The 13098-nt window shown below is 44.9% G+C and overlaps 1 protein-coding gene across 1 annotated transcript in view; it reads right to left on the bottom strand.

The window, feature by feature from the left end:
* The window catches only part of PDZD2 (PDZ domain containing 2), a gene marked incomplete at its 5' end in the record, with an annotated part of 239749 nt that overhangs the window by 20703 nt on the left and 205948 nt on the right, over nt 1-13098 (bottom strand). Inside the window, 5 exons of the mRNA XM_082650455.1 lie at nt 2003-2147; nt 7708-8513; nt 9767-9914; nt 10635-10669; nt 12122-12203. Of these exons, the coding sequence (XP_082506581.1) occupies nt 2003-2147; nt 7708-8513; nt 9767-9914; nt 10635-10669; nt 12122-12203 (1216 nt within the window). The remainder of the gene's footprint in view (nt 1-2002; nt 2148-7707; nt 8514-9766; nt 9915-10634; nt 10670-12121; nt 12204-13098) is intronic.

Here is a 13098-nt window from a genome sequence, read left to right as displayed (position 1 = left end):
TGTTCTATTTGATTCTGCAAACCTCTCAGGCCCTGGCTGATCACGTCGGGGTTTAGCCCCATGGCGTGGGTTGTGAGCCAGAGTAGAGTAAAACAGTCCAAGCAGGGTACTTGAGGGCCTCACTGCTTCGTGCAGGAGAGGAGGCTAACTGGGGAAAACACATGGAATGCTCCAGACAGATGGAAGCCTGTCCTGAGCTCCAGTGTGTCCTGACCAGGTTCGGGGGTGTGGGTGACCTAGGAGGTAAGATATCCCGGGAAGCTGTGACACGAGGGTCTGGACCTGAGTGGGGTTCTGGAGGGATAGTCTGATCAGAGACCGAAGCGAAGGAAGGTGGAAGGAAAGGGAGTCAAAGCAGAGAAGCAAGAAAAAGCATGGAATCTCCAAGGCGCAGGGAAAGATGACACCTGCCTAGAGACAGTGGGAAGTAAAGTCATTCCATGAGGTGGGTTCTGGACAGCCACTCTGTCCTGGAGGCTCCTCCGCAAAAGGCCTGCATGTGCGTGAGCTAAGCTGTCCACCTCTGGCACATGGCATCTTACAATAGACGGGGAAACTGGCATGATAAAGAACATTAGATTTGCATTTTCTTACGAACTCTGGGTCTGAACTTGGAGTGAAAACCTCAGTCACAATGAAAGCCCTTGCTTTGAAAAGTGTATCTCCCCCAAATGTTATATTCACTCCACATCTCCCATGCAAATCATCTTAATTGCATATGCCTACCCCCTCCGAAGGGGGCGGTCAATAATTAAGAACTAATTATTGGGACTTAGCGCTGTGCTAAGAGTTTTTCATGCACTTAATTTTCCTCCCAGCACTGTGACCATCTGCACTGGAATGGTGGGGAACTGAGGCACAGAGTTGTTAAGCAATGTATCTGGGGTCACAGAGTTCATGGCCAGGGGTCACCCCAGGAGGCTGGCCAGTTACCTAAACCCTGACCTCTGTGGAGAGCACCTGGCAGCAACAAGGCTGGCTCAAGACACACACGGAGACCAGACACAACTTCCCCAGGTCCCCGAGGATGGCCAGGGGCACCACAAGATTCACATCCACGGCCTCCTGTCCTTCTCTGCTCAACCTTTTTGAACTCCCTTCAGCATGACTTTCCTGCTTCTGCTGGTGCCAACCTCGGGGAAAAGTAGCGATGAGACAAAAGGAGGGAATGTAAGGCTGTTTTTCAGGTGATTCACTCGCTGAACAAACCCTAAAATGTTGTTAGCAATTTGGCTTTTGTGCAAAGTGTGTAACCTAAGAGGGTTTTATTGAAGGAGATTAAATTACATGGTGGCAGTCCATGACATCATGTTTCAAAATACTCCTTCACTTGGAAACCCCCCGAATACTCAATAATGGGAAGCACATTGGCTCAGTTATGGCACGTCAGGGGTCGAAGGCCCAGCAACCTTTACAACTGATGTCGTCGGTGTAGAAGGACAGGGAGGGCTGGGTGCAGCTCCCTAACTAGAGTAGGTTACAGGTGTGCCGATAACCTGAGCCACTGGTGCCGAGGACAGCCTGCCAGGGCCAGAGCCCGTCACGCAGGCCTGGGAGCATCGTGCTGACCTCGGAGGGCTCCTCAGCTATTATTTTCTGTGGATACGTGAGGTTAAAAAAATATTCATTTTTTACTTGTCCTCTGTGGAGGTTTTTCCTGCCACTTCTCAGTACAACTGATTTCACGTAAGCAGGGTGTTGAGTTTCTGAAGGGCAGAACATGTTTCTGTTTCATCTCGTGCCTCATTCACTAAGGTACATGTCAGAAAATGGGTAAAGGCTGTGGACTGGCTGAAGACAGACACACTCGACATGGAATGAAAACTATGAATTCAGGCACAATGATCTAGTCAAGTTGTTAAATGCAGGCAGCTTTAACTATCATTAACCTGTGTAAGATTTCTCTGCCCCTCAAAATTCTCCGCATATATCGATAACACTTTTATTAAGGTAACTTCTGCCCTCCCATCCTGAAGCTTAACAAGTGATAAAGTAATCTTACCTGTCCCGGGTTCTTGCCCCTGCTCGGGTGCAGCTTCAGGCGGCTTCTCTGTGGGGTGGCCAGCATCCGGGTGGGGCGGGGTACCAGCTGGCCCCCAGTCGGTGGAGACTCGCCCATCCCCAACGGTCAGCTTGTCCAGAGAGTCCTGGCACAAGGACAACTACAAGTCACTGTCAGTGGCTTTCAGGGTTTCTGTGTCCTAAGGCATCACACACAGAGAACTGGTTTGGGAAAGTTCAAAGAGCCCTGGACCAGGAGCCACAAGATTCAGATTCTGGGTTTAAGGTCCAATAGAAATTTATGGTCTTGTCGCTCTTCCTAAACCTCAGTTTTTTCAACTTTAAGATGTGGGTGATTAGGAAAATGCAAATCAAAACCACAATGAGATATTACCTCACTCCCATTAGGATGGCTACAATCAAGAATACAGAAATAGGGCTTCCCTGGTGGCGCAGTGGTTGAGAGTCCGCCTGCCGATGCAGGGGACATGGGTTCGTGCCCCGGTCCAGGAAGATCCCACATGCCGCGGAGCGGCTGGGCCCGTGAGCCATGGCCGCTGAGCCTGCACGTCCAGAGCCTGTGCTCCGCAGCGGGAGAGGCCCGCGCACCACACACAAAAAAAGAATACAGAAATAACAAGTGTTGGTGAGAATGTGAAGAAATTAGAACCTCGTGCACTGTTGGTAGGAATGTAAAATGGTGTAGCCATTTCCATACTATGGAAAACAGTATGGAGATTCCTCAAAAAACTAAAAACAGAACTACCACATGATCCAGTAATCCCACTCCTGGGTGTATACCCAAAAGAACTGAAAGCAGGGTCTCAAAGAGATGTGTGTACACCTGTGTTCATAGCAGTGTTACTCACAATAGCTAAAGTGTGGAAGCAACCCAAGTGTCCATCGATAGATGAATGGATATGCAAAATGTGTTATATACATACAATGGAATATTATCCAGCCTTATAAAGGAAGGAAATTCTGACACATGCTATTACGTGGATAAGCTTTGAGGACCTTATGTTAAGCAACATAGACCAGTCATAAAAAAAAACACAAATGTATGATTCCACTTATATGAGGTACACAGAGTAGTCAAAATCATAGAGACAGAAAATAGAATGGTGATTTCCAGGGGCTGGTGGGAGGGAGAAACGGGGAGTTGTTGTTTAATGGGTACAGAGTCTCCATTTTGCAAGATAAAAAGAGTTCTGGAGATGGATGGTGGTGATGGTTACACAACCTTATAAATATACTAGTATCATGGAACTGTACACTTTAATGGTTAAGATGGTAAATTTTAGGGCTTCCCTGGTGGCGCAGTGGTTGAGAGTCTGCCTGCCGATGCAGGGGACACGGGTTCGTGCCCCGGTGCGGGAAGATCCCACATGCTGCGGGGCGGCTGGGCCCGTGAGCCATGGCCGCTGAGCCTGCGCGTCCGGAGCCTGTGCTCCACAACGGGAGAGGCCACAACAGTGAGAGGCCCGCGTACCGCAAAAAAAAAAAAAAAAAAAAAAAAAAAGATGGTAAATTTTATACTACGTGTATTTTACCACAATAAAAAAAATTAGAAAAAAGATGGGGATGATAAGACTTGCCCTAACTCACAGAGTTTTAAATAAAGGATAATTAAATGAGATAACAGCTACAACACTCACCATACAAAAACCTATATAGACCCACAGACATGGAAAACAAACTTATGGTTACCAAAGGGGAAAGTGGGGAGGGGAGGGATAAATTAGGAGTTTGGGATTAACATATACACACTATTATATATAAAATAGATAACCAACAAGGACCTACTGTATAGCACAGGGAACTATACTCAATATTTTGTAATAACCTATAAGGGAAAAGAATCTGAAAAAAAATAGGTATATATGGATGTATAACTGAATCACTTTACTGTACACCTGAAACTAACCCAACGTTGTAAATCAACTATACTTCAATAAAAATAAATTAATTAAAAAATAAGAAAATGAAGGAAAAAACCCACGAAAGGCTGTATAGAGGTAAGGCATTGTTGTTATAATATTGCATCAAGATATGCAAGACCAGGGACTTGCGGTCCGGTGGTAAACAATCCACGTTCCAATGCAGGGGATGCGGGTTCAATCCCTAGTCGGGGAACTAAGATCCCACATGCCCCGGGGCAACTAAGCCTGGGCGCCACTACTACTGAGCCCACGCGCGCTTCAACTAGAGAGCCTGCCTGCCGCAAACTATAGAGCCCACACGCCACAACTTGATAGAAGCCCACATGCCACAACGAAGAGCCCACATGCCACAACAGAAGATCCTGCGTGTCGCAACTGAGACCAGACACAGCCAAAAAAAAACCCCCAAACCACACAGGATGCCCAGTTAAATCTGAATAATAATAATAATAATAAAAAGATATCCAAGACCAAAATCAGCTCCTCATTTTGGGAGTTAGGGAGGGACTAAGCTGAATAAATAAAATTAACATCTCAGAATTGCACTTTAGCCAAGTGTCAGTTACTTCATCTTCCTTTCTTCTATCTAATACCTACTGTAAAAAAAAAAAGTTTCTAAACAGACTTGCTAAATAGTTAAATCAGATTTATTTGAAATTTACCCTCTGAGTGAAGGAGTCATAAAGTGGCCCAAAGGTGGCAGCAGAGGAAAGAGGTGAAACAGATGGAGTATCTTTTAGCTACTTATGTAAAAAAAAAAAAAAAATCATTTAGTAAAATATCAATTATCTGCTGAGGGAAATCTATACAGCGTTTAACTCAGTGAATTTTCTGTTTACTAATAAGGCATAAATGTAATATAAAACCAGTAGAAGAGCCTGGAACTCGACAGAGGTAGTGACTGTACAGCACTGAATGCAGCAGGTGCCACTGAACTGGACATTTTATTTTTTTATTTTTTAATAAATTTATTTATTTATTATTTTTGGCTGTGTTGGGCCTTTGTTGCTGCGTGCAGGCTTTTTCTAGTTGCGGCGAGCGGGGGCTGCTCTTCGTTACGGTGCGCGGGCTTCTCATTGCGGTGGCTTCTCTTGTTGCCGAGCACAGGCTCTAGAGCACGTGGGCTTCAGTTGATGCGGCGCGTGGGCTCAGTAGTTGTGGCTCGCGGGCTCTAGAGCGCAGGCTCAGTAGTTGTGGTGCACGAGCTTAGTTGCTCCGCAGCATGTGGGATCTTCCGGAAGCAGGGATTGAACCCGTGTCCCCTGCATTGGCAGGCAGATTCTTAACCACTGTGCCACCAGGGAAGCCCTGAACTGGACACTTTAAAATGTTTAATTTTATGTTATGTGAATTTCGTCTCAATTTTAAAAAGTATTCAACAAAAACAGTGGAAGACAATCTATTTGCCAAAAGAGAAAGTTTTGTTTTTTTTTAAGCTTCTAATATTTGAGGGTAAATACCTTATGGCAATGTAGTCTATTTTCTTTTGCATATATAAATAAAATAAAATTTCGGCACTAAAAATTTTGTGAGAAAAATAGAACTTCTTTTGTACAAAAGTTTAAAATGCTGCTCAAAGGTCTTACTGGGGTTACTAATTCACAAGTACAAGAGCTCTTATTTTAATAGAAATAAATTATTATGAATAAAACCCCTGATTTGGCTTCATATAGTTATTCAAAACTTGTGATACTTTTAAAAAGAAGGGGTTTACCCATTAGCTGAACATTACATTTTAAACACATGTGCTGGGACTTCCCTGGTGGCGCAGTGGTTAAGACTCTGTGATCCCAGTGCAGGTGGACTGGGTTTGATCCCTCGGGTCAGGGAGCTAGATCCCATAATGCATGCCACAACTAAGAGTTCACAAGCCACAACTAAAGAGCCCGACTGCCACAACTAAGGAGGCTGCCTGCCGCAACTAAGACCCGGCACAACCAAATGAATGAATGAATGAATAAATATTTTAAAAAATGACTGAACCTATGACCAAAAAGCTTTGTTAAAAAAATAATAATAATAATAAAAAAATAAAACGTGCTAGTTAGAGGTAATAATTTTTTAGGAGGAGGAAAAGATGTGAGTTTCTACTTTTTCTACAAGGTAAAAAAAACAACAAAACCCCTTCTGCCTAGAATAGCTTTTATGACTTTACATTTTCTGGCTGTCTTGTATGTTTATACAAACCACTTGAACACACATCTTTATAAATATAGGAATAAAAACTGCACTTCAGAGATACTGTGTTTCTTATAAATTAAAGGTTTGTGACAACCCTGCGTCGAGAAGTATGTTGGTGCCATTTTTCCAACAGCATTTGCTCATTTCTGTCATATTTGTCTCTGTCACATTTTGGTAATTCTTATAATATTTCGATTTTTTTCATTATTATTATATTTGTTATGGTGATCTGTCATCAGTGATCTTTGATGAAACTATTGCAAAAAGATTATGACTCACCGAAGGCTCAGATGGTTAGCATTTTTAGCAATAAAGTATTTTAAAGTTATTACATGTACATTATTTTTAAAGACATAATGCTATTGTACAATTAACAGACTACAGTATACTGTAAACATAACCTTCATATGCACTGGGAAGCCAAAAAATTCATGTGACTTACTTTATTGCCATATTCACTTTATTGCAGTGGTCTGGAACTGAACCTGCATTATCTCCGAGGCATACCTGTATACCCTTATAAGTCGTCTCAGATTCTTTGCTCAGAATGAAATTATTTATGTTGAGGAGACTGTAAACAATGTTTGTTTCTCTTACTCTCTCCTTGCTAAAGTGGAGGTATGTTAAAATTTTTTTAAAAAGGTACAATTTAATAATTCTGGGCCATTCTAACATACTGGTAACCAAGGAGAAACATAAATAATATTAACGTGCATTTAATGTGGTACATTATATGTTTCTAAGTGAACGCATGCCCCTTATTTCATGTGATACTCACAACAAGGGTATGAGTAGCTAAAACTATACATCATCACTGTAGAAAGTCTGAAAAAATAAGGATCAATCAGAACGTTGACAGCCAGACGTAATCACCATTAACCTATATTTGATGGTCACCCCGACTCTGTGAGATGATCAGGGCAAACAGCACCATCCCTATTTTACAATCCAGACAACTGTGGTTCAGGAAGATGCACTAACTTGCCCAAATGACCACCAATTAGTCAGTGGAGAAGCCGGTACCAGACCCAGGGGTTTCCTCCACTGGCCTAGCTTTTATGCCCTTCCATCATCAGCCGCAGGCCCTGTGTACAGGGAAGAGAGCGATTCTATCTTTTTTTTTTTTTTTTTTTTTTTTGCTGTACGCGGGCCTCTCACTGTTGTGGCCTCTCCTGTTGCGGAGCACAGGCTCCGGACGCGCAGGCTCAGCGGCCATGGCTCACGGGCCCAGCCGCTCCGCGGCATGTGGGATCTTCCCAGACCGGGGCACGAACCTGCGTCCCCTGCATCGGCAGGCGGACTCTTAACTACTGTGCCACCAGGGAAGCCCCAGAGAGCGATTATACCTTTTGGCCGAATGATCTCACGACTCAGTACCTAGGCACCTCCCCGCACCAACCTGGCGACGTAGCATTACCAGGCTCCCAAGCAGTTTGAGTATTGAAATGAATGGCTCTATTGAAAGATAATTCTCCAATCATCATCCTTTCTTTCAGACAGATTAACGTATGCTTTACAGCATGCTCCGTACTCATTCATACAATACTCACTAGATCCCAAGTAACGAAGAGAAATCAGTTACCTTCTCCGCGGTTCCTCCTGGCTGATCACCAGTCGCAGCCACTTTGACGGAAGCGGCCTGGACGTTCAAGTCCGGACCACACGGGTCACTGGCTCCATCGGTCAGGCCGGCCGTTTCTGAGCTCCTGGGCCTGGCCTCAGCCTCGGGCCTCTTGTGGTGTAGGCTGACCCTGGCCACTGGCTTGTGCCTGGACCCCAGGTTGTCATTCTTCTGCTGGAGGGAACCGGGGCTGTCCGTGCTCGCCAGACCCTGGGTGCCTGATCCGGCTTTGCACTCCAACTTGGGTGAACTCCTCGATCCTGAAAGTTCCCTCCTCCCCAGGCAGCCAGGGCTCCCCTCGGGGGCCTCTGAACGGACCAGCGGGTTGGCTGCCTGTACAAGGGTGTCCCCCACGCCTCCTGGGACACTCTCCTGTAAGTCCAGCGAGCTGCCAAGGAGAGGCACCGAGGAGGCCTTGCTGACCAGGGTTTTCTGGGGATGTGCCTCTTGGTTGATACCCGTGACCTTGGAAGAGGCCGCTGAGACGCATGTAGAGCTGTCGTCTGTCAGAGGCCTGCTGGGACCTGAGAGGGTCCCCGGGAGGGAAATGCAGTCCCCTTCGCCATCAAACTCTTCTTCATCACTGGCGTCGTCATCGTAGCAGCCCACCCTCCTCTGGCGGAGGAGAGGGTTTCGGAGGACCTGTGGGCTCCCGGGAAGACTGGCTTGCCTGACAATTGTCACCTGCTTGTGGAAGAGCCCGGAGGCCCGCTGACTTCCTAGAGACACAAGGCTGTTGGCCCTGGGTTTTCCTGGTTCCTTGTGAGCTGGCGGGGTTGGGGAAAGAAAAGTTGAATGAAACATCTTCCCATCTGGCGTGGTCTTTTAATCTGATCCCCCTCATTACACACGAGCATTTCCACGTTCACAAATGCCACATACACACCTTCTGGCTACTGGACACCAGGCTGAAATGATATGGTTTCTCGGGATCTCCACAGAGCAGAGAGCTGGCTTCCCTCTCTCCTTTTCCTACTGGTCTCCCTTTTTGTTTTTCTACTTTTTAAAAATATCTTAACCTCTGGTTTGTTTCACTTAAACATGTGTGCTGCCTAGAGACAGAAATGTATTAACTTGTCAACATCCGTGATGTCTAACACATTACTGACTTCGACCTAAATGCTGCTGCCGAATAGTCCTCTGTGGGAGGATGCCCGGGGACCCACGGGTCCTGCACACCTGGGCCTTCTTATCACCTGAGGTCCTTCCTTCATCTGCAAAAGTTGGAGGTGGGGCTTGATTAACGGGCACAGTGAAGCCTGAGATTACACATGATTTATAAACTCCAACCTGGGAAGGGAAGGAGAGCGTGGGCTGCTCTGCAAACTCTCCGCTTCTCGTTAAAGGTAGTGAAAGATTACACGTGCTTCCGCCTTGCAACTTTTCTATCAGAGACCAGAGGAGGCACATCACGTGCTCCAAATGAGCTAGACGGGTTCTCATCTGCCTCGCCCGACACCAGGGATTTTCTTATGCAAACAGGAGAAATGAGCAAAAGGAAACCATGCCGGCAGGAATGAGAAGTCAGTATGGTTCACATCAGATCATTATTTCAGATTATACCGAGAAAATAATCAATGAGGTCTTTTTCTAAAAATCCCTATTTGATAACGTCTAAGTTCTGAATCTTTCACTCACTGCCCTCTTCGAAAGAATTAAGTTAGGGCCTAGCGAGGGAAGGAGTTTGGCTAGGATTGCCCTAAAACGTAAGGCCATCAGGTTGCCAGCCACGATCTGGTGCCATAAATTCCAAGACTACACTGTAAATACCATCCAAAGGGGGCGGTTCAGCATCCTTCAACACTGCGGGTACAGAACGTCAGCCCAGCCCATTTACCACAGAAGTGGGGGGCCAGCCACTAAGAGTGGGCTGCATTTCCCAAGAGCAAACTCTGAATTTAGCCAGGGCAGAAAGGTGGCTTCTACTCAACCAGAGGTGTGATTTCCAGTTCTCTTTTCGTATCCCAGCACCGTGACATATAAACCAACACATCGTGGAATCGGAAAAGTCATGGCTTACGGGAGGCGCCAGGCAGCTCCGCGGAGCTGCCGCAGCCACTTCCAGGGGGGTCCTCATCCTCGGAGCCGGCCACCACGAAGTCAGACAGCGGGCCTGGGACATCGTGAGCAAAGTACTGGGAGAGTTCAGATTCGGAGATCAGGGAGTCCTGTTGAAGATGGCAGTGCGGGATGAGGAATTTGCACCAGAAGCAGATTATTTTAAACAGTAGTTGCATCCTATCTTCCCGAAAACACTTTGTTCTCATCTGTGGTCACTCAAAACAGCTCTGATGGTAAACACCTACTTCCATTTACTTTAGGATGGCGAAATTAAACAATGCATTAAAAGGCAATGGCTGCCAGACAATGTTTTTAAGCAATATTTTTTTGGCTGTGATCAGAAAAGCCACAGCAGCAAAACATCAACCATCCCAGGAGGAACACTGGAGGAAGAGATAGGAAGTAGAATGGAATTCCAAGGCACGGGCTCAGCCTATTGATGCAACAACAAAATAGGAGAGTTTGACTCCTGTTCTCTGATCCACTGGGATTTGGGAACGTCCACCTGAGAAAGATTCCACACTCTCCTTAAAGTTGCAGGTACCCTCCCGCAAACTGACCAGGGTCCCCCTTTATTATGAAGCAGCTATTTTTCAAAGTGTAGCTTAGTCCTTTTATTTTGTTGTTCTGTTCTTTTCCTGGATGAATATTTAATAAACACACATTTGTATACTTGTTCTCTAATGAACATTGTTGCCATTTCCTGCGTAAAGTGGCCAAAATGACTCATGGACAGAAATATGGGCTGGGATCTGTAGTTTGACTTATGGGCTTCAGGAACTGGTTCGTGGGCCAGCTGAGCGAGGCAGCAGTGTGTCTTGACTCACCTTTTTTGCAAGAGAAGGACTCTTCAAGGGGGTACCTGTTGGGGGAGAAATTCACCATATTGTCACTGAAGCTCAAATCCTTACAGACAGGCTCACCTCCTTAACTGGAGAAGAAGGAGCCAATCATATTAAACAAAACCTCCTTCGCTGCGTGGATATGGACGTGCGTGCGTATGGACGTGCGTGCAGTCTACCTAGGTACCTGATTCCCATCCTGTCCCACCTCCCAAGATTCTGCTCATGCTTCAAACCCTCAGACGCGGCTACCTCCATGATGATCCTAGCTGGAAGAAACTTCTTCTGAATTTCAAAAATGTTTTATACTACCCATATACCAATTTCCATATGCACAATATAATTTAATTACAAGTGGATGCATCTCATCTCCTTCCTCGACTATTTACCTATCGGTGATCTGGCCCTGCAGGGCTTAGCACTAGGATCTAGGAAGTGTTCAGTGATATTTGATAAATGGATTGAAGGATGAATGAACCAAGGAAGACCAGCCCAAAAAACTCATGGAAGAATGAGGGAGAGGGCTGAATATCTATTTTAGTTTTTAGTTGAAGGACAAAAAGACTCAGCATTGAGACTTTAAGTTATATTCCATGAGCAAAAAGATCTTGGGCTTGAGGATCATGGCTTCATAAAATCTTTTATAACTGACTGAATGGATATGTTGGGATTATGAGAGGACAGCCTTCAGGCAGGTCAGGAGAATGAGTTAGCTGAACAAAGAGCCCATTATGGCTATGCCTACTTTCAACATATTAATTATGGATGTAAATAATTAGGGTATTTCACGGTTGCCAAAAAACTGTATGCCTTCCTTTGCCTCTGACAACCAGTAACTCATGCCTCAGTCTCCTCCCGACATCAATCTTAATATCTTGAGTTCAGACATGTCTGCAGAGCCCCTTTAGATATCCACTCTACAGGAAACATTACTTTTCCAACTTGATGCAAAGTTTCATATTTTAAATTCATATAAAATTCTTACTACCTCAATCCTTTCTCTGGTTGAACTTTCCACCTAAGAAGGGGGAAATCATGATGTTTTGCAGCCTCTGTTACCCTTCAGTTGAAACTTTTAATTCATATAAAGAAATCCCAGGTTTTTGGATGGATTGTACCCTCCCTGCGTCTACCAAAACAGCTGGTATTTGGGTAGCACTTCATTTCCACCCAGAACATTTCAAATGAATTGCACATAAACACCTGAAATGCTGCTCACTCGTTTCTGCAAATTATCTTAAGGCAGTGTAGGAAGCATGCATGGGTGGAACTTTAATACAGCACATTAAATAACTGCAGAAATCAAAAGCAGCAGCGGCAGCAAAGAGAAAGCCTGGAATCTCTTTGACAGCTACTTCTGCCAAATGTGATAATTACCAAGACTCCAATAATACTGGGCAGGGGGGTGCCCCTGGGGGGAACTCAACGAGAAACTCTTCTGAATGTTGAATGAAGATGTGCAATTACAGTACCTAAGCCAGGAGAGGAATTGGCCTCTTTGCTCTCCTGATAAGTGCTGCGTGCTATCACTTCATCCATTTCCTGCTCGGAAACCTGGTTGTCAGCAGAAAGCACAAATTAGACGATTTTATTTATTTATTTTTCCCCAATACAAGTAGCTAGGACCAGAGTCAGAGGCTGGAGTGCAGATAAAGAGGAAAACTGCAGGGCCAAAGACTATGACCACCCCCTGAAGCAATAAATCAGGGCATGTAAGGTAGTGTGGCTGGGTTAACGATTGCTTCAAACAATGTATTCAAAACAAGAACTTCAAAGGGTTCCCAAGTTCAGGAAGCAAAGCATTCAGCTCTAGTTACCAACAACATGGCTGATATTCTCTCTCTAGAACACTCACTTCTAATTCTTTTTTCCTAAACTTTATTTAAACAATTTCAAACTTAGGTGAAACTTTCAAGAGGAGCACAAGAATAGTATACTCTTCACCTAGACTCAGTATTTTGTAACATTCTGCCACATTTATACTCACGCTCCATCGTTACACACACACACACACACACACACCCCTATAACTTTTTACTAAACCATTTGGGAGTTAGTTACGGACATCGTGACCCTTCACCTGTAAATAATTTAGCAAGTATCTCCTAAAAATAAGGACCTTCTCTTAAATACCCCTGGTACTATTATGCTCAGGAAATTTAATGTTGATACAAATGACCGTCTAATATACCTTTCACATTCCTAATACTATCCTTCAGAAATGCTCAGAGACACTCAGAGTGTGTCTTTAGGCTGGAAATAATTCACCGAAAGTTTGACGCCAGGCTGGGAGGAGATAAGGATTTTCCTCGAGAAGGCAAATCAGCGCTCCGCTTCTTTGATCAATGTCTCGCGAGGGGAAAAACGTCAACTGAGTTAAACTGTGTGCACAGTGATGTGACCGATTTACATTCTGGTGCAAGCTCCTTATCTGTGGTGGACCTTTAGT

The sequence above is a fragment of the Grampus griseus genome, assembly GCF_964374135.1.
Source record: "Grampus griseus genome assembly, chromosome: 3".
Taxonomy (NCBI): Eukaryota; Metazoa; Chordata; class Mammalia; order Artiodactyla; family Delphinidae; genus Grampus; species Grampus griseus.
This window is presented reverse-complemented; position numbering and strand designations above follow the sequence as displayed.